The following is a 22,094-nucleotide window of genomic DNA, read 5'->3' on the forward strand; positions in this document are numbered from 1 at the left end:
GTTTTGTATTTCTATATGCACTCTGTTATGCTCTCAAGGCCATTTGATTTTGCTTTGGTAAGTTTGCATCCATTTATGGTTATTTGTTAAGCAAGAAGGACCGAGAACACCATCAAGAGAATAAAAAAATATTCCGATTTTCAGTTGCTATATCTTTAATCAGTCTGACATACAATCAGAAAGTGGTAGTGCTATCAGTTAATTCAGGCATTTCCTCTGACAAGGTATGATATTGATAACTATACTTTTGGTTAAAACCTCCATAATGTGCATTTCCAGTATGTATGCGGTATATAAAATAATGCACGCCTAAAAACGTTGTAATGTTTGTCACTTTCCACAGTCAAATCCCACAGCAGTTGCCCAAGAAAGAAAACTAGCAAAACCAGATGAAACAGAAGTCATTCCACCTGAGTCAGATGTCATTGAGATTACCCAAACACCAAGAATCTCTGTATGTAGAGGACATCTTTATGTATTACTTGACTATTGTTTGTTTATGTATACCTATTTTGTTTAAGTGTTTATGAGCAGGACTTGATTAATTACATTATTATTTGAATTTCTTATATTGCACAAAGGACTCAGCGGTCATGAGAAATATTCATCTGGCCTGTGAGTGGGTGGAGGAGAACCAACGCCACTTTGCTGGGAAGATTGAACTGCCAAAGATTTTAAGAATGAAGGAGGATGATGCCTTGTTGGCGATCACAATGTGTGACTTATTTATAAACACAGCATATGGAGGTGACATGAACGAAGAAGAAATCCGGGCTCCTTTCTTATTTGCTTTTCAGAGAATAGAGGACATGGACTTTGCTGGAAATACGAGACAAAAGAAATATCCATGTGTTTTGTTTCTTCAACCCTGACTTGTGAATATTGTGGGATGTTGTAAATATCTATTGGGTTTTGTTTTTGTAAAATAACATTAAAATTCTGTGTGAAAATAAGTGTTGTGTTCTTGAAATATATTAATATTTTTATATATTTTTTATTACATTATATTTATTATATTTTATGTACATATTTATTTTATGTTAGATGCACAATTTGCTAAGTAAGGTTAATAGAAACAAATAAATCCAGCAACACCTGTAGGACAGTGGAATATGTGACTAATAAATTATACAACTCCCAAATGTCCGTGGATTGGATGCCTAACTAGTCTCATAGCACGTGTGTTACCATGTTCATGCTGGTAAATCACAAGGCTGGTTTCAGACTTATAGGCCCGGTTTCACAGACAGGGCTTAGTTTAAGACAGGACTAACACTTAGTTAAATTATGATATTTAAGTAGCTTTTAAAAAAATGTTTATGTAAAAAACATTACTGGTGTGTATCTAGAGACAAAACAATGGCAATGGCATATTTTAAGATATTTCAGAGCACGTTATTTTCAGTTCAAACAGCTCAAACTTTCATTTTAGTGTGGGACTAGCCTTAAGCCTCTGTGAAACCGGGCACTAGACTGGTTACATATTGAAATAGCATAATGCATAGCCTACCACGTGAAGGCTGAGTCTATCCTCAATTACAGTAGGCCTAATATAATTCAATTTAAATTATTATATTTACAAGATTTTTGGAGTATGTGCATTCATATATACAAATAAAAAAACAAAGGACAGATAAGGTAACCTAGGCCAAACTATTTATTACACTAATTAATCCGATTATTTTAATTCACATCTAAACCACATGTTAATGTGATGGAAAAAAGAAGTAAAGAGTGCACAGATAGTAAGCTTTCACATTGCCTACTAAGTGTAGTAATTTACATCATAAAGTATGCTTTTATAAAAAAAAAAGTAAAATAACGAAAGGATTCATCATATTAAGAAGAAAATATTATGACATATCATTTTCTGAGATGGATACAAAGTTTCAACAGTTGTAAGAAAACATACATAGTTTTATTTGGGCATTAAATATCTTTATTAGGTGTTCACGTAATGCCGTTTGTCACAGAAAAAAATCATCATGACAAATGTTAGGGAGTCACAAATAACAACAAATATTAGCATTTAGGTCGAGACAGCGGTTTAAGTCTATGGAAAGATTTTATACATGTCTCAAAGTTCAGTTTATCTTTAATATACACTTTTCTTGCCATGCGAAACAAACTGTATGAGTTCAGATCAGACTGTACCTACGCGTGGATAGCTCAAACTCCGCCCACTAGGTCCAGCGAGGGGGAGCTTGAGCTTTGCTCCACCCCCTTGGCTCTGCAGCGAGTACCACTTGGATCCAACAGGGTTTTGGCTAGAAGGGATACAGCTACATCCAATGGGCATGCGCACTTCAATACCGCATAATTTTTGCTCACGCTGACAACAGTTAATTACATTTTTTTTTTATTATTGTAAGGTTAGGTTTAGGTTTGGGGTAGGCATTATGTTATTTTTTGTAATTTTATGGCAAGATTTTGCATCACTTCCGGCCGTCGCTGTATCCCTTCTATCCACAACTATCAAACAGATACACCATTTTCTTTTTCTCATAACGTCACTCCTGTGTTGTGTGACGAGGGTGCGCGTGCGCGCAGCACTGTTTACGTTATCTAGTGTGTATGTTGGAGTGTGCGTGTTGGTGTGTACTCTACCGTCTAAATATATTGCGCACTTTGCGAATCGACGTTGCGGATGTCGAGATGGCGGCAGCCGTCCCAAACCCAGAGGACGCAGGCCGAAATAGCGGCAGTCCGAGCACGGCCAGCGCTCTAGCGGGGGACGGGGAATCTGAAGAAGCTGAGGACTTCGCGTCCGCAACGCACTGCTCGGAGCTCTCCCGCCGGCAAAACGAGCAGCGGAAGCTCGGGCTCTTCTGCGACGTGACACTGGCGTTTAGTAGCGCATCCAGTAGCTTCGAGTACACCGCGCACCGCTCCGTCCTGGCCGCGGCAACGGATTACTTTACACCGCTACTCGGGGGTCAGTTTTCGGAGTCAGTGTCGCGGCGGGTGGAAATGAAGGAATGGAGCAACCAGGCAGGCCTCGACCAAGAAACGGTGGAGAGCGTCATCCAGTTCATGTACACTGGCGAAATCCGAGTGAGCACCGCGAATGTGCACGAGGTTTTGGAGCTAGCGGACAGGTGAGAGGATGTTATAGAGAGCGTAGGTACAATTTTGGTAATTACGGTCTATGTGATTTGCGGGAGGCTAATCCACTTTTTCAGCGTCATAAGCGCGTTATATGTTGGCGGCGTTGTTGGGCATTATTGGTGTTAACTGACGTCAGTACATTTGTGTGTGTCGTATAAAATACACATTAGTAGCGGTTTCAGACATTGCAGAATCATTGGCCTGTCATGAGTTACTTTTGTTCTGTCATATGGGGACGTTGCAACGTTAATATGCAAAACGTAAAATAATTGCAACTTTGCAGCCTATTCTAGAAGGTCCAGTTCGATCAAAATTGACGTTTTGACGCTTTTATGATGCAGCTGTTTTATATTGGATATTGTTAGAGATTCGATATTTTCTTCAACATCAATGGAATTGTATTCACAAAATAGTGGAGAGTCACACTGTATCTTTTTTCAGAACGTGCACGTAAAGCATCATTTTAAAATAAATGGTTGGATAATGTAATTATACGCGTCGAAGTGGAAAAACTAAAAGCTGCAGTCTCAAAGTGCTAGCCAAGTTAGGGAGCGTCTCGAAAGTGCAAAACCCACAAATATCTATACCCCAGCAAACATGCCCCTTTGGGCCCGGTCATTTGGGCAGCGGCCAGCCCACATCGGGCCCCAAATGGGACAGACCAAAGTAGGGCTGAACGATTAATCGAAATCGAATCGCAATCGTGATGTGAGACGTTGCAATTTGCTAATCGCAAGAGGCTGCGATGTGGAAACAATGTGAAATATAGGAAACGCGTCTGTTCCAAGCCCGCTTTGAGTGGCATTCTTGCTAACCAACAGAGTGAGCGCACCTCCGTTATGCCTAATCAAAAAAAAAAAAGAAAAAAAACAGAAAGCGGGAGAGAGAGAGAGAGTGTGTTATTATGGCATCTGCAGAGTCAGATCGATCATATTAGGCAAATAAATACTAAAGAACCATCCAATTCAGAAGACCGCACACACAGCCTGTGTTATACTCGCTCTCTTCCCCGCGTCTCGCGGACGAGCCATTTAAACTTGACACGCACACATAGCCCGTTTCATACTCGCTCGTCTCGCGGACGAGCCGTTTAAACTTGATGCACACACATAGCCTGTTTCATACTTGCGCGACTCTTCCCCGTGTTGCGCGTCTAGCGGACGAGCCGTTTAAACTTGATGCGCACACATAGCCTGTTTCATACTCGCGCGACTCTTCCCCGCGTTGCGCGTCTCGCGGACGAGCCGTTTAAACTTGATGCGCACACACAGCCTGTTGCCTTGACGCACGCGCGCACCCTGTGTAAACTCACGCCTAGCTCCGCGTTTCAAACAAATGTAAATTCTATCTAACTGTTTTGCTAATTTCACTTGGATGAAATTAAACATTCAGCACATTTTCTACTTGTTTTAAAAAATCCCACATACTTAAAAAATAATAAATCAGCCTATGTAACCTATGAACTATTTTAATAATTCACTAACACAATAGAAAATGTTATGGATTTAAGGGTTACAATGGGAGTTGTATTTGTTTTAATGGAAACTATAATAGTGTACACTGGTATTTGGATTCTATTGGTGTGATGTAATCTTGAAGCTGGGAACCAATTGAACAACAGTAAGCCCGATTTGAATAATGCCCAAAACACACTACAAAAATGAATTTTGTAATGGTTTTAATGGAAACAATTAGAATTTCTGTAATGTTTTTTTGTTGTTTTCTTTCAGCAGGGTAATTATACCCATACTGTACTCCACACAACAATATTGAGCTGAAGCTTGAATTAGAAAAGTTAAAATCGCAAATCAAATCGCAATCGCAATGTCTGTCAAAAAAATCACAATTAGATATTTTCCCCAAATCGCACAGCCCTAGACCAAAGTGTGATCTGTAGGGATGCACCAATATGAAAATTCTTGGCCGAAGCCAAATAAGAAAGAAACACTTGGCCGAAGGCCAAATATCGAATACCGAACATGATTTTTTGCATTTCTTCTATTTATTTAGCCAATTTTTTATTTCATAAACTGTATGGTCAAAATGTGTTTTTTTATATTTTGTCTTGCATTTCAATGTTTTACAATGCAGCTTAAAATAAAATTGAGCAAAACAAGTAAATAAAATAAAAAAAATTGCCCTCTCCCTTATTCAATGGCCTAACATTAAAGAATGCTGACTGCTGAAAGAATGTATTGTACTCTGTATGCCTAGAACAAAATAGTTCATTAAAAAATCTCATTCAACATAAGCTAAAAATGCATTTAAACAAAATCTTTTGGATTAATTAAATGATTTAAAGAAAAAACATCCATTCAAGCAATGGATTCTGAGGCTGACGGACAACCATTTCAGTTCACGTCTCTCGAAACTCCGCCCACAAAAACGGACTGTTCTCTCAGATGTTGTACTAGGGATGCACAGACATAGCTTGACATTCCAAGTTGTTTAGTACAGGGAACTAGTACAGTGTGCACGCTACCATTGTGCGATGTCGGGACTGGCGGGGCTTCGGACCGCCCGCTCAAGTCTGAATCAGAAGGAGCTTTATTACCAAGTATGTTTACACTAGGGGTGGGAAAAAAATCGATACGGCGATTTATCTCGACATTTCAGCCCGCGAGACGTTATCGATACTCTGGCACAAAGTATCGATTTTTTTTTCAAACACAAAAGATCTAAATTCATACCTACACTGTGCTTACCAGAACAGCAGTACCCACATATTTCTTGTGGTGACGCTCCCAGATTACGGATGGTCAGATGAACGGAAATTGTAATTCACAGCGGAGAAGAAATACGAGCATAATGGCGGACCAACAACAAATTAGAGATGCGCCAGCGTCTTCTAAATCAAAAGTTTGGGCGCACTTTGGATTTCGTAGTGAATGTAAATAAGTAGACGTGGTTAACTCGGCACTCTGCAAGTTGGGAATACTCTTTTGACCTTCTTTCAGTCTGTAGTTTTGTGATTCACTCCAGTCCGGCGCTTTATCTCTCACCCGCAGTGCTCGTGCAGGGGTGCAGGTATCTGCGCGTGCATATTAAAAAAGCCCATTCTCACGTATTTCAGAAGTCAGATTGTTTTGTAAAGCTTTAATAGTTTCTATAAAGTTCAACTTTAGGCGAGCCGAGGCGAAACTTGTGTTGAAATGCACGATGATCCTCATAGCGTGAGCGCTTTGATGTGACGCGCCGCAAACCCCTGTTTTAGGAGACGCGTGTGGAGTCACCAGAGACTCGCAGTCCAAAGACAAGCGCAAGAATAAATAAACCTAAAGACAGAGAGTCGCAACACACTAAAAATGCTCATCTAATAGATCCTTTTTCCCTTCATTTACAGATGTCGTGATGTATTTTTATAGAATTGCCAAGCGATATATCGATTATCACAGAATCGGCGCATTGTGATATTATCGGTATCGTGAGCCCTGTATCGTGTATCGAATCGTATCGGGAGGTACCCTGCGATTCCCATCCCTAGTTTACACACACAAGGAATTTGACTTGACGACAGGAGTTTAGTGCAGAAGAAAGTGTACATATGGTGCAAACATAGTGCAAATTAGGGCTGCACGATATATCGAAAAAATATCGCTATCTCGATAATAGTATATGCGATATCCATATCGCAGAAAGATGCGATAAATTTAATTTGTTTCATGTGTCAATCATTTGTGTGTTGCATGCTTAGATTGTCCAAATTGGACCAATCAGAAGGGGCATTACTATCTTTATACCCGCCAAGTAGGTGCTATTATACTATTGGCTAGATTGCGGGCCCAAAGGTGAACCTAGCGGCTCAAAGCAGAGAGCAGAAAATAAATATGGCAGGAAAAGAGACGAGCGAGGAAAATGACAGTGACGAACTTGTGCCGAAAAAGAACGGTACGTTACGTCTGAAATATGGCAATATTTTGCAGGGCTCGACATTAACGCTTGTCCGGGAGAAGTGAATGTTTTGTATTGGCAAGTGAGAGAGAATTTTACTTGCCCGACCGGACAAGTATCTTGAAAAAAAATTAATAACAGTGCGACATATATGTACAGTAGAATAATACGAATATGTGCATTAGACAGAGCTGCGTGTATGTGTGAAGTGCGTTTGTCGTGGTTGAGCTTGTTTGTGTGTAACAATAATCAATAGTGCAGTGCACTGAGTCCATGTAACGTACGTTAACTAGATACGAACGCGGAATCCTGTTATTTCAATGTCATCTGGCTGTTCTGCTTGTCTGAGTGAATTATGTGCACAGTTTAACATTCAACACGAGTGATGGTCGAGGATTTATCTGCGTCTACTCTGCACTGTATGAGGATATGAACACATGAACTTCATCTCCAGAGTTGTTCTGAGAGTTTATTTTATGAGCGTTTTACTGTTTGAGTGAAGCTATTGGCAAACACACAAAAACTTGAGCCTTCCCAGAAAACCCATCAAAATAAAAGTCCTGTTGAATTGAACACACACTGTAGTGTTAAGTCTAAATGTTTTCCTCTTCCTCAATATTTTTTTTTAGCCTGAATTAGATTTAATTACATCAGAAGAATATATATTACCTGTTTATTTCAGTATGATAATTACATATATATAAATAATAAAAAAATAGCATTTCTCTAGGAAATGTTATATCGCAAGAAATATCGTTATCGCAATATTCAACAACAAAATCGCATATTTTCACAATATCGTGCAGCCCTAGTGCAAATATACATTAAGATAGAAAAATGAGAATTAAATAAAAACAATAATGCACTATATACAAAAAGTGAAACTATATAGACAAAAAACAATATATAATTTTTTAAGAGAGTGTACAGATGTGTTATTTACAGGTTTAACCTATTGTTTCTCACAATGTACAGTTTCCAGATGCTATGTGCAAGTGTGCAATGTGTTGGACAGTGCGAATCAAATTTTAGTGATCAAATTATATGAAATTTTAGTAAAAGTGTCTATTACACTGAAATCATGAAACTTAAAATATTTAACAACAAATAATTAAAAGCTTAAAACGAATGTTTTATTATTTGTTTGTTTAAATGATGTTGAATGAAAAAACATGGGGTGGGCCTATAGCCTATCAACAAATAAATATCTACATCATATCATGTTTTTATTTTTAAAAATGAAAGCAATGTGTGTAAACAAAAAAAGAACACTTGAGTCTGCATGTGATTATGATGTTAATATTATTTTACATGTTCTTGTTGAGGAAAAGCAAGCAGTATGCTCTGATGAAAGTCGGCTCAATGTTTGGGAACAATAACTTCATCTGAGGAATCTGCGCAAACTCTGCAAGGACACACAGATAACAGTGCTAAGCGATCACGTTTATTCAAGCGCTTTTTTGTGATAAACATTATAATCAAAGAAATCTAAAAGTTCTGTGAATCTAGAAGCTGAGACATTCTCATCTCAGTTTTATTGAGTGTGCTCAAGTTGCATGTACAGCTCATTCTGCCATCAAATAACGTCAATCCGGCTTTCATGCATTTTAAATATTAATATTTATTATTAAGTAATTGTTAACATAACTATGTAGCTTTAGATTATTTCATTATCTACTTTTTCGTTTTATGCCTGCATTCCGTGCTTCCGTACTCGTTTTCCACGTCGCGGCAATAAGAACCCAATACAGTATGATTAGATTAGATTAGTTTAAACCAGGACTAGGCCTTAGTTAAATTAGGATATTTAAGTCGTTTTAAAAGAACATACCCTATAAAAACATTACTAGTGTGGATCTCGAGACAAAACAATCGCACTGATATACACTGCTCAAAAAAAATAAAAATAAAACACTTTGAAAACACTTCATAATCTCAATGGGGAAAATATCATGCTGGATGTACAGGTGCTGGTCATATAATTAGAATATCATCAAAAAGTTGATTTATTTCACTAATTCCATTCAAAAAGTGAAACTTGTATATTATATTCATTCATTACACACAGACTGATATATTTCAAATGTTTATTTCTTTTAATTTGATGATTATAACTGACAACTAATGAAAATCCCAAATTCAGTATCTCAGAAAATTAGAATATTACTTAAGACCAATACAAAGAAAGGATTTTTAGAAATCTTGGCCAGCTGAAAAGTATGAACATGAAAAGTATGAGCATGTACAGCACTCAATACTTAGTTGGGGCTCCTTTTGCCTGAATTACTGCAGCAATGCGGCGTGGCATGGAGTGGATCAGTCTGTGGCACTGCTCAGGTGTTATGAGAGCCCAGGTTGCTCTGATAGTGGCCTTCAGCTCTTCTGCATTGTTGGGTCTGGCATATCGCATCTTCCTCTTCACAATACCCCATAGATTTTCTATGGGGTTAAGGTCAGGCGAGTTTGCTGGCCAATTAAGAACAGGGATACCATGGTCCTTAAACCAGGTACTGGTAGCTTTGGCACTGTGTGCAGGTGCCAAGTCCTGTTGGAAAATGAAATCTGCATCTCCATAAAGTTGGTCAGCAGCAGGAAGCATGAAGTGCTCTAAAACTTCCTGGTATACGGCTGCGTTGACCTTGGACCTCAGAAAACACAGTGGACCAACACCAGCAGATGACATGGCACCCCAAACCATCACTGACTGTGGAAACTTTACACTGGACCTCAAGCAACGTGGATTCTGTGCCTCTCCTCTCTTCCTCCAGACTCTGGGACCCTGATTTCCAAAGGAAATGCAAAATTTACTTTCATCAGAGAACATAACTTTGGACCACTCAGCAGCAGTCCAGTCCTTTTTGTCTTTAGCCCAGGCGAGACGCTTCTGATGCTTCCTGCTGCTGACCAACTTTATGGAGATGCAGATTTCATTTTCCAACAGGACTTGGCACCTGCACACAGTGCCAAAGCTACCAGTACCTGGTTTAAGGACCATGGTATCCCTGTTCTTAATTGGCCAGCAAACTCGCCTGACCTTAACCCCATAGAAAATCTATGGGGTATTGTGAAGAGGAAGATGCGATATGCCAGACCCAACAATGCAGAAGAGCTGAAGGCCACTATCAGAGCAACCTGGGCTCTCATAACACCTGAGCAGTGCCACAGACTGATCGACTCCATGCCACGCCGCATTGCTGCAGTAATTCAGGCAAAAGGAGCCCCAACTAAGTATTGAGTGCTGTACATGCTCATACTTTTCATGTTCATACTTTTCAGTTGGCCAAGATTTCTAAAAATCCTTTCTTTGTATTGGTCTTAAGTAATATTCTAATTTTCTGAGATACTGAATTTGGGATTTTCATTAGTTGTCAGTTATAATCATCAAATTAAAAGAAATAAACATTTGAAATATATCAGTCTGTGTGTAATGAATGCATATAATATACAGGTTTCACTTTTTGAATGGAATTAGTGAAATAAATCAACTTTTTGATGATATTCTAATTATATGACCAGCACCTGCATATACTGATATGGACTGGGTAATGTGTTAGGAACGAAAGGATGCCACATCGTTTAATGGAAATGAAAATGATCAACCTACAGCGGGCTGAATTGAAAGACACCCCGAAAAATGAAAGTAAAAAAATGATGCAGCAGTCCATTTTGCTGAAATTTCATTGCAGCAAATCAAAATGGTACTCAGTAGTATGTATGGCCCCCACGGGCTTGTATGCATGCCTGACAACGTCGGGGCATGCTACTTATGAGACGATGGCTGGTGTCCTGGGCTTTTTCCTCCCAGATCTGGACCAAGGCGGCACTGAGCTCCTGGGCAGAGGTGCAACCTGGCAGGTTCAAATGGACCGAAACATAATGTCCTAGAGGTGTTCTATTGGCTTTAGGTCTGGCAAGCTTGGGGGCCATTCAATCGTGTCAATTCCTCCGTCCTCCAGGAACTGCCTGCATACTCTCACCACATGAGGCCGGGCATTGTCGTGCACCAGGACCCACTGCACCAGCGTAGGGTCTGACAATGGGTCTAATGATTTCATCCCGATACCTAATGGCAGTCAGAGTGCCATTGTATAGCCTGTAAAGGTCTGTGCGTCCCTCCATGGATATGCCTCCCAGACCATCACTGACCACCACCAAAATCGGTAATGCTGAACAATGTAACAAGCAGCATAGCTTTCTTTTACGGTGTCTGCAGACCCTTTCACGTCTATCACATGTGCTCAGGGTGAACCTGCTCTCATATGTGAAAAGCACGGCGCCAGTGGCGGACCTGCAAATTTTGGTGTTCTATGGCAATTGCCAATCGAGCCCCACCGTGCCGGGCAGTGAGCACAGGGCCCACTAGAGGACGTCGGGCCCTCAGGCCACCCTCATGAAGTCTGTTTCGGATTGTTTGGTCAGAGACATCCACACCAGTGGCCTGCAGGAGGTTATTTTGTAGGGCTCTGGCAGTGCTCATCCTGTTCCTCCTTGCACAAAGGAGCAGATACCGGTTCTGCTGATGGGTTAAGGACCTTCTACGGCCCTGTCCAGCTCTCTTAGAGTAACTGCCTGTCTCCTGGAATCTCCTCCATGCCCTTGGGACTGTGCTGGGAGACACTGCAAACCTTCTGGCAATGGCACGTATTGATGTGCCATCCTGGAGGAGTTGGACTGCCTATGCAACGTCTGTAGGGTCCAGGTATCGCCTCATGCTATTAGTAGTGACACTGACCCTAGCCAAATGCAAAACTTGTGAAAAACAGTCTGAAAAGATGAGTAGGGAAAGAAATGTCAATGGCCTCCACCTGTAAAACCATTCTTGTTTTGGGGTCATCTCAGTGTTGCCCATCTAGTGCACCTGTTGTTAATGTCATTAACACCAAAGCAGCTGAAACTGATTAACAACCCCCCCTGCTACTTAACAGACCAGATTAATATCCCAGGAGTTTAATTGACTTGATGCTATAATCTGATTAAAAAGTGTTCCTTTAATTTTTTTGAGCAGTGTATTTTAGGATTGTCACGGCTGCAGAGTGGTGCGTCTTTAACTTTTACTTTCCTTCCAAAGCAGATTAACGATGGTTCAGCATTTCCATTTAGTTTTAAACCCTAATACTGCCAATATGAACAACTTATTTTAAGCCGTAGTTCTCAATTTGTGCCAGCAAATTGATGCAGACGTGGCGGCTGAGTGGGATGTTGCATGGACAATGGATGTGTTTGACTGCATGCTGAGCTGCGCACCCTCCCACGTGGATCGGCGGATCTCCCACGAGCACTATGCAAATGCATATAGAGAAATCAACTACAGCTCTTTACTAAAAGTGACGCCTGTTAAGAAAACAAAGCATATTTTTTGTGCAATTACTACCTGTCAGTATTTTTACACAGATATTGGTATATCTGTTAGTAAAATCTGTCAATTTTAGCAATCCTTGATGCATTTTATGCCAGTGGTGACCGCTCAAAAATGAAGAAAGGGCATTTTTTGTGTTCTTTTTTCAAAATTTGCATGCCTGTAACTCCAGAAACGTTAGAGATACATTAATGGCCTTTTAGATTCTTGTACTTGACCAACCTTTCTTTTGGGAACTACATTTTTAAGGCCCTATATGGTTCAGTCTGAGAGATAAAGGGATCTAACTGTGGCATCATGAGAACTTTTCAAATGTACACATTTTTAGTCATCAAGAACCAAATGTGGGTCATTTTTCAAAAATCTGGTACTAGATGCTACATTGAGCCGGGGACCTCTGGTTGAGATGACACGGAATGACCCTGGATTATACCTTAATATTTACTATGGTACAGTTCAATAACACTGTAGCATCTAGGAATTTTACTACAGCTTACTATAATAAGTAATCAAGTATACTGACTGGATATTGGACTGGCACTTTATTACTGTTAATACACACCATTTTATGCTTTGATAGTTAAATGTTTTGTTGAACTAAGCAGTGATGATATGTTTACATCACATGTCAAATCGCTTGTTGCGCCCCCTCCAAAAAATTGTGCACCAGCTGCCACTGGCCATTCACCCTATTTTAAACAACTGTAAATTCGATCTAACTAGTTTCCATACCCTTACGGTAAAACTATGCTAATTCCACGTGGCATGGGTGAAATGAAGTTACACATTTAATCCATTTTCTACTACTTAATTACCTGAAAAAAAATCAGCCTTTATTTGTAATCATTTATTGCACTGAAAACTGAAATAATTCAGTGCAGTATTGCAGGTTGTTAGAAGGTGTTCCTGGCTAGAAGGTGTGTCCTAGAAACATTTATAAACAAACCCTGCAGAAACTGACAGGAGATGGATGATGTGAGGTAGTCGCTCCTGAAAGTCGCTCATCATTTGCATAAAGTTGAGCAAATCTCAACTTTGTCGAGTCGCTAGACATGCCCACTTCCTGTTGCCAACAGTCACTGTCGCTGGTGGTCTGAAAGGGGCGTAAGTAACCAAACCACTCCTGATAGTGCTGGTCCATCCGCAAGACAACCCCTTTACTCTGGCAGCCAGTGGGAAAATGAATGAGGAAAGTGTGCATGAGTGCCACCTAGCTGTGACCAAGTTTGTAGTGAAAAGCCTACACCCATTCTCAACAGTGGAGTCCTAGAGCTTTAGGTAACCATAACAGTGTGTCATATACTGAGAAAAGACAATGATTCTAAACAAATCACACAAATATATATATTTTTTGCTGTAGGGAGATGTGCGAGGTACACAACCCCAAATATACCCCACCCTCCAGGGGTTTATCTCATTGACACATTCATTCTTACCTGGTATATGGGATACAAAAAGCCAGATCATCAGATCACCATACATCAGATGGGTGGACCAGCCTCTGTCAGGACCACTCTTTAACCGTGACGGTGCACTACACACGCCAAGGCAGATTGAAACAAAAGTTCCATTGATAAATGGACAGCCAGGATAAGAACAGTGTTGACTGAAAAGCAGCAGCTCCTTGGTAAGAAGCCATTTCAACCTATTAAATTATTAGTTTGCAATTACTACATTTAACAATTTAATTCAATATGTTTTTGTTGTTGTTTCAGGACTCCCACAACATTCACTCATCCTTGATGTGAAAACCAGATGGAATTTATATCTAATGGTAGAGAGATTCTTGGAGCAGTATCCAGCAATCCAAGCAGCAGCCTTGGACCCACGGCTGCGAAAAGTGATGACAAAAGTCAACCTGGAGCGGAATTTATCCTTATGAAAATCCTTTATACATCGACACTGTGTGTGTCATGTGAAAGTAATCCCATCAGCGGACAGATAATTCCTATCCTCCATGAACTAGAAGAGCATTTTACAGTGAAGGATGAAGATACCATGTTTGTGTCAGCCATCAAAGAGAAGGTGTGGGAGAGCCTCTCTGAGCGCTACCGGGATGAGAACATTCAAGCCTTTCTGCATGAGACCACAATAATGGTCCCCAGATTTAAAGGGAGGCCAGTGAGTAACTTCACCTGGATAGGCTGAGGGAAGGCAGTTGTTGAGGCCAATGAAATGCTTAGGAAGAGCTGTTCTCAGAGGAGGAGGAGAGGGAGGTGCAAGATAAGCCAGGAGAGGCCCAGGCTTCTGCCAGAGAAGGCCGACATGTTAATATTTCTGCAGAAGACCTGTGTTGCTGTTTCTAGTAGTCATTTGTTAAAAACATTGCTCTTTCTTTTTGTTAATAATGTTTCTTTTATTTATTATGCATAAAGAAGTCATAATTATGTTAATGCAGATCAAGCAATGTTAATTCTGTTCTTTGATGTATATATTTTTTCGAGAAATATACATAAAATTATTATTAAAAATATTTCTGTTTCTGTTGTTGTATATTGTTTATTTTTGTTTATTTTATTTATCTAGGATTAAGAAATGTTAATTATGTTAATTCAAATAAAGCAGTGTTGATTTTGGTCCCAGTTTGTTTCTTTCAAAAAGTACCAATAAGAATACCATTAAAGTAAAGGATCGATAAGAGTAGTAATAACGTTAAAATCTTAACGATACCCAACCCTATACACATCCACTTTTTATTCAAGTGAACCTTGAGTGTTTTTCACATAATCTTCGGATGTGCAAGATATGCTCATGTCAGAAGAAACATCTGTGAGTCTACTCGCTTGACTGTTTAAAGGAGTCATGTGACACGGCTAAAACGAATATTATTGTTTGTTTTAGATGTAATGCAATGTGTATACACCATTTAAACTTTAAAAAACATTGTTTTTTCCACATACCGTGCATGTTTGTATCTGCTCTTTGCCCCGCCTCTCTGAAACGCTCTGATTTTTTACAAAGCTCATCGCTCTGAAAAGCGAGGTGTGCTATGATTGGCCAGTTCACCAGTGCGTAGTGATTGGTCGAATACTGCAAGCATTTCACGGAAATGTAACGCCTCTTACCATATTTGGAACATGAGGTTCCAAAGCAATTGTACTGACAAGGCGATACAATGAGATTTACAATTACGCCCAACTTAACTACGTGTAGATTTGGGCGGTCTTAGTCAGTCAAATCATGTTACGAAGTTACGTAGATTCGCCGGGGTGTGGTTACACGAGGCGTTTCAGGCAAGTCTGGTTGAGCATTCGCTTTTAGATAGAATGCATCTTTTGTTCCCACACTTTCATTTCTGCAATTTTACATGTCTAATACATGCATGGGCAACTTATAACACACCAAAAACACAGAAAAACACGTACTTCTGCCATATGACCCCTTTAAACGGGCACGACTTTAAAATGCATGAAAATTTGAAACTTTCGTTATGACGAAAACTACACAGTCTGCTAAAGAGATATTTGTTGTTAAATAGTGGATGTGAATGTGTTGCGCTGCATTTACAGGCACTCTAGCATGATTAACAATGGAAAATCCAAAATTGTAGGTTGCAAACGTGGAGTAGTTGGAAAATAAAATGTCTCTCAGAAAAGCGCAAAGGTTGCATATGCTACCAAACTTCATCTCTACATACATTAGGGATGGGCGATATAGCCTTAAAACTACATTGCGATATGTTCTTCGATTTATTGCGGGTTCAAAAAGAAATGATATAATCTGCGCTGTCAAACGCTCATAAATGTATTAAAAAAACATACAAACTCGCATATTTGTATTGATTGTAAACGGGCAGCAGTAGGATGCGCACTGTCGCTGTGAAAGCACAATGGGTGCATTGAAACAAGAAAGAAATGACATTAAAATCTAACGAATGTTTAAATAAAGACTTTTAACTAAACTAAATGTTGCTGTGTTTTTCATATATTATAACTATCGAGGGTTTCATCATAACAACATAAACAAACGTTACTGCGCATGCGCACTTTTGTCACCCCAACTTAACTTTCAAAACACTCGTGGAAGTTTGATATCAGATGCCGCAGAATGAAGTCGAACATGCCGTTTCTGAACTGTCTCTCCCACACACATATTAATCAAAAGCAACTGACATGATGACAAAAAGTCTGATGTTAATTATTGTAATTGATCCCAGGCCTGCTTAATGACATAGATCTATTAAAACATTTAAATGCAGATTGTACTGACATTAATAGATTTGTGAACTGACATTAATAGATTTGTGAACTTGAAAACAGGATGATCGTTTTCCTAAGAAGTTTTGCCCATAATCTTTACAATGCCATGCAGAGAGTTATGTACTGTACCTGTTAATGTCTGTTTTTGCAACTCCATGCTAAGAGAAATTGTTTTCCATTCCTTTAGGTTTTTGCTGGTGCAGTTAAAAGACTTTTGTGGAGAGTTTCTCAAGAGGAAACTTAGCCTTGGTAACTGTGTGGCCGTCCATAGCTTGGCACACATGTATACTTTGGATCAGCTGGCCTTGCGTGCTGCTGATATGATACGCCGCAACTTCCACAAAGTAATCCAAGATGAGGAGTTTTACACTTTACCATTCCATCTGGTCAGGGACTGGCTCTCTGATGCTGAAATTACAGTGGACTCTGAAGAGGTTCTGTTTGATGCTGTCATCAAGTGGGTTCAGAAGAACTCAGAAGAGCGTGAGGAGTATTTTGAGGAGCTCTTTCGTCTTCTCCGCTTACCACAGATAAAGCCAACCTATCTAACAAGAGTTGTAAAAAACGAGCCGTTGGTGGTGCAAAATGCAGCCTGTCTCCAGCTTGTTTCAGAGGCTGTGGAAGGTCATGCAATTCGCTTTGAGAACCTTAAATCTGCTGATACGGAGTTCTGGGCTTCATACATGGCCACCTTCCAACCAAGGTTTGGCCAGAACATGGATGTTATAATGGTGGTTGGTGGTGTGTCTGAGGGAGGTGACTACCTGAGTGAGTGCGTAGGGTATTTTGTGTATGAGGATCGGTGGATTAATTTACCACACATTCACAACCACCTAGATGGTCATGCTATTGCTACCACTGATACACATGTATATGTGGCAGGGTCCATGGAACCAGGATTTGCAAAGACCATGGAACGCTACAATCCAAATCGCAACACCTGGGAACAGGTGAGCAACCTCACCACACGTAAGCATTCCTTTGGCCTCACCTGCATCAAAAATATTCTATATAGCATTGGCGGTCATGGCAACTTCAGCCCTGGCTTCAAAGATGTGAGTGTTTATGAGCCCGACCAGGATAAGTGGCACAACCTTGAGTCGGCCCCCAAGATTTTGAGAGATGTCAAGGCCATAAGTGTTGAAGATCGATATGTTTATGTTACAGCACGAACACCTGTAGATACTGACAGCGATGATGGGTTGAAAACAGTTACTACTCGTTACGACACTGTCAGTCGGCAATGGCAAGAGGTTGACTCTCTTCCACTAATTGATAACTACTGCTTGTTTCAAATGGCTGTAGCATCCACCAACTTTTACCACACTGCTTCCTGCTGTCCCAAGAGCTACACCAACATACGTGACGAGGTTGCACGGCAGAAGATTAGCGCAAGGATCTCAGATGATATTCTTGAGAGTCTTCCCCCAGAGGTTACCAGTGTCGAGGGTGCTGCTATCTGTTTTCTTGGCGATGATGTGTTTGTGATTGGTGGCTGGAGGAACAGTGATGATGTGGACAAACAGTATCGCAAAGAGGCATATCGTTATTGTGCTGAGCGCAAGCGCTGGATGCTTCTGCCACCCATGCCCCAGCCGCGCTGTCGTGCAACAGCATGCCATGTGCGCATCCCCTACCGCTTTCTTTATGGCTGCCAGCGCTACCCAATGCCTCAGAACTTGGCACGGCAGCGGGACCGCATGCAACAAATGCAGCAGTTACATCGACGCACATTAACTCTACGGAGACAGCTGCAATCACAAATTGAATGCTGAATATCATTAAAGCCCCACTAGGGAGGAGCAATAGACAAACTGCTGCTGAAATTCAGAGAACATTGTGTCAAAAGCATTCCCTTGATCCTGTTCTTGTTTCATTTGAGTGTTTTGTTTCATTTGTCTGTTGGGAAACAGACAAAGATGTATAAAATTGTTAAAGATGGTAAAGAGAATATTTTAATGTTTGTTTAATGGAATCGTATAATTAGAGGAAATCTTACATTTTACATTTACACTTAAAATGTTGTTTTATGACCTTGCATGAATTTGCCTTGACAATAATATGCTGCAGCTGCTGAACAGCAGTAATTTAGTCATCATTCAGTTTGATAACTGTTGTGTTGGCTGATTTTGTGTTGTATTTTATTATTTTTTGTTAGAGTGGCGGGCAATCACCATTTAAGGGATAGTTCACCCCAAAATGAATTGACTCTTATCGATCATAATTTACTAGCCCTCAAGTTGTTCCAAACTTGGTGCCCCAGAACTGTTTGGTTTCCCACATTCTTCCAAATATCACCTTTAGTGTTTAACAGAACAAGAAAAGAAAGTTGAGGGCGAGTATCTGATGACCAGAATTTTCATTTTCGGGTGAACTATACCTTTAAACAAAGCAACAAATTAGCACTTGTAAATCAGCACAGTTAAACCTCTTGCTTATTTTCTTAACCTTTCCTTTAAGTTATTGGACTCAAATTGTGCTCCATTAATTTTTATTATTAAATATTATTATTATTTATTTATTGTACCAGGAATGCAATATGGTTGTAGTCATTTGTATTTCTTTGTGTCATTTCTCATAAATACATGCACCTAATCTAGATCTTACTGTTCTAATTTTCTTTTCTATTGTCTTCTTTGAAAGCTCATGGAATTACTAAGTCGTGTCATACATAATTACCAATTCAAATTATAAAGGAATAGTTCTCCTTTTAAAGTTGTAATGATATACTCACCCTTAGGCCATCCGTTTTGTTTACCTCTTTGTTACATTAAAATCCTGCCATATTTGATTTGAGTGGCAATGATTTATTTAGTTTTTCCAAATACATTTAGCCCCGGTTTCACAGACAAGGCTTAAGACTAGTCCCAGACTAAAATGAGTTTTGAGCTGTCTTAACTGAAAATAACTTGCCCTGTCATATCTTAAAATATGGCAGTGCCATTGTTTTGTCTCAAGATGCACACCAAATTTTTTTTTATAAAAGCGACTTAAATAGCCTAAATTAAACTGGATTAGGCTAAGCCTTGTCTATGAAACCGGGCCTTAAAATCTTAAATGTTATCTTAGACACCTCTGTTGTTTTCATGAGATATTTATAATCCACTATAGTCATTTGAATTGCTTTTATGATTGTATGTGTTTTTCGGACATTGAAAAAGCAATGTATTTGCTGTTACAAAGATACTTTGGACATTCTATATTCATAAACTAAGTATAATGTCTTTCTGTACATTTTATGTGTGTCTTTAACTTGATGTAAAACAGGGCTCGACAATAATGTCCTGGGGCAAGCATGTGAGACAGAACTGAAGTGACAAAATTGTCACTTGCGTAATCGGGCCAGTGCTGTATCATAATGAACGTTTAGAATATGCACGTTTTTAAGCCTTGCGAGATACTGCAAGGCGACGCAAAAGAGAACTCTGTTCTCCCGGGCTGTTTGCGAGTCGCACCTCAGAATATTGAATTAAGTTCGCTTTTGCGTCACCTTGCTCTTGAACAGACATATCCACACAAAATGATGTCGGAATGCCCATACTAGCAAGTATCCTTGTAAAAGTAGTCCATTATGTTACCCTAAGTAAACATAAACAGTTGGGAAACAAAACAAATGTGTAACGATATAAAGTCTTAAAGGGACAGAAGCATTATGAACATGTTTTTAATGTTTCTGAAACAACAAAGGATGAAGACGAAAACACTCACTGGCCATGCCTGATTAACTTTTATAACTTTAATAAGGTTTAATATCAATTTAATTTATACAGTGAAGACTAGTATGAAATGTTATTTTACTGTACATTTGATTACTTTCTTAAGTTTTTGTACCTGATAACTACCTGCTAGACCAACCTGAAACACATTATTTAATTTGTATGTTTGCTTTATTACATATATCTGTGCAATTGTTTGTAATGAGATTGTTTGTTCTTATTTTATTACTGACTGATTAGTTGTCTTTGACAATAGTTGACATTTCTATGAGTCGGGTTACTAGCTTTATGGTATCTTAACCTTATTTATTAAGATTGCATAGGTAAAAATACATAAACGAATAACTAGACAATATTATTTATTTACGGCTTTATTTGTGGTGGGGCCAGTGAAAATTTGAACCATTCCATAGCCGTGTAAAAACAAGTGAACTGCAAATGTACATTCCTCAATTTGATTAAAATATTGCACACATTTGACAGTAACTTAGCTCCACTCTGCAGAAAGCAAATTTCTATATTGAAATGTCTTTCATTTCTTTCTACTTTATCAGTCATTTCTTTCCAGTCATGCTAATATTCTAAAATCCTAATAGTCTTGTTATACATTTTTTGTGCCATAAGTAATAATTAATTTGATTTCCTTGAAAGATGCTTATTACACTTTATAATGCAGTAGAAATTAAACCAATCATTGCTGCTCAAGACCAGCTTAACATTTTTACGTTTACTTGATGAACACTGAGCCATTATTGCATTATTCCATACCAAAGTATTTCACAGTATTCTTGAATAAAAATCCAGATAGAAATGGCTTTGGATAATGTATATTTTGACCTTTTCATAGTTGTATCATACACAACAAACAAGAGTATTTAGGCTCTGATTTTCTTTTTCTGCTTTTGTCATTGTCTTTCAAGAGAAAATGTAGTAGAGCTATTTTCTTTTGCATGTGTTCTAAAGTATTGTGGCTCTTGAATGAAAATTAATAAAAGAATACCTTGATCAACAAATCCAGTTCTTGCATATATTTTTACAAAGTGACAAACAGTAGAATGTTTGGTAGGTTGTCCAAAGTAATAATCTTTATTTTATTTTAATCCTTGCATGGTGTTCAGGGCCTAATTTAGGTTTATTTTAAAATTAGCTAATGAGTCTTATCTTAAAATGATTCAGGACCAATCTGAGAGCAAATTTGAGCAAGGAAAAGACAAAAACTTGCATCTTAGTGAGGAGGTGGGGCTGAGCCCGTATGACACAGTCTTTTAAAGACTGTGATTGGTTGGTTGGCCAAGAAGGAAAAAAGACCGCTTTTAAGTATCAATTGGTCATTAGTTTGAAATTGCACACCTATTTTTTCCTGTTTTACCGTACTCACGCACACACACACGCACTATATACTGTATGTATATGTATATATTCTTTATTTATTATTTTATTTACCATGCTGTTAATGTCAACGTATTTGATAGAAAATTAACAGTCAATAAGTTTCTGTAAGTGCTGTAATTGTTTGTGTGATCACCATAGAAGGTTGTGACAGAACCAAATCATCTCTGCTGCATTTCTCCAGTTGCTAAATATGTTAATATAGTGATTTCTTCCATTTTTGGCGCTATGGCATTTCTGCGCTGTCTTGGAGATGTTAGCGTGTCTCTAATAGGATCGGGTACAAACATGAACCCTGCACAATCTAATGTGTTGTCTTATTAACTCACTGTCATTCAATTCAATGTAATTTTATTTTATAGCGCTTGTACAATTTGCATTGCATCAAAGCAGCTGTACAAGAAAACCAAACAAAGATAAACAAAAGTTAAACAC

The 22,094-nt window shown here is 39.0% G+C and overlaps 1 protein-coding gene and 1 long non-coding RNA gene across 2 annotated transcripts; both read left to right on the forward strand.

Moving 5' to 3' along the window:
* Positions 1 to 2,381: 2,381 nt before the first annotated feature.
* On the forward strand, positions 2,382 to 21,283 carry klhl11 (kelch-like family member 11). The gene is made up of 2 exons (XM_057358370.1): positions 2,382 to 3,098; positions 16,742 to 21,283. The coding sequence occupies exons 1-2, from the start codon at positions 2,575 to 2,577 to the stop codon at positions 18,327 to 18,329; spliced, it is 2,112 nt and encodes a 703-aa protein (XP_057214353.1). The 5' UTR covers positions 2,382 to 2,574; the 3' UTR covers positions 18,330 to 21,283.
* On the forward strand, positions 10,490 to 14,847 carry LOC130569033 (uncharacterized). Its single transcript, XR_008964777.1, has 3 exons — positions 10,490 to 13,633; positions 13,716 to 13,982; positions 14,071 to 14,847. It is a non-coding gene; the product is annotated as an uncharacterized LOC130569033 (long non-coding RNA).
* Positions 21,284 to 22,094: the final 811 nt, after the last annotated feature.

Source organism: Triplophysa rosa, linkage group LG18 (genome assembly GCF_024868665.1).
Source record: "Triplophysa rosa linkage group LG18, Trosa_1v2, whole genome shotgun sequence".
Lineage (NCBI taxonomy): Eukaryota > Metazoa > Chordata > Actinopteri > Cypriniformes > Nemacheilidae > Triplophysa > Triplophysa rosa.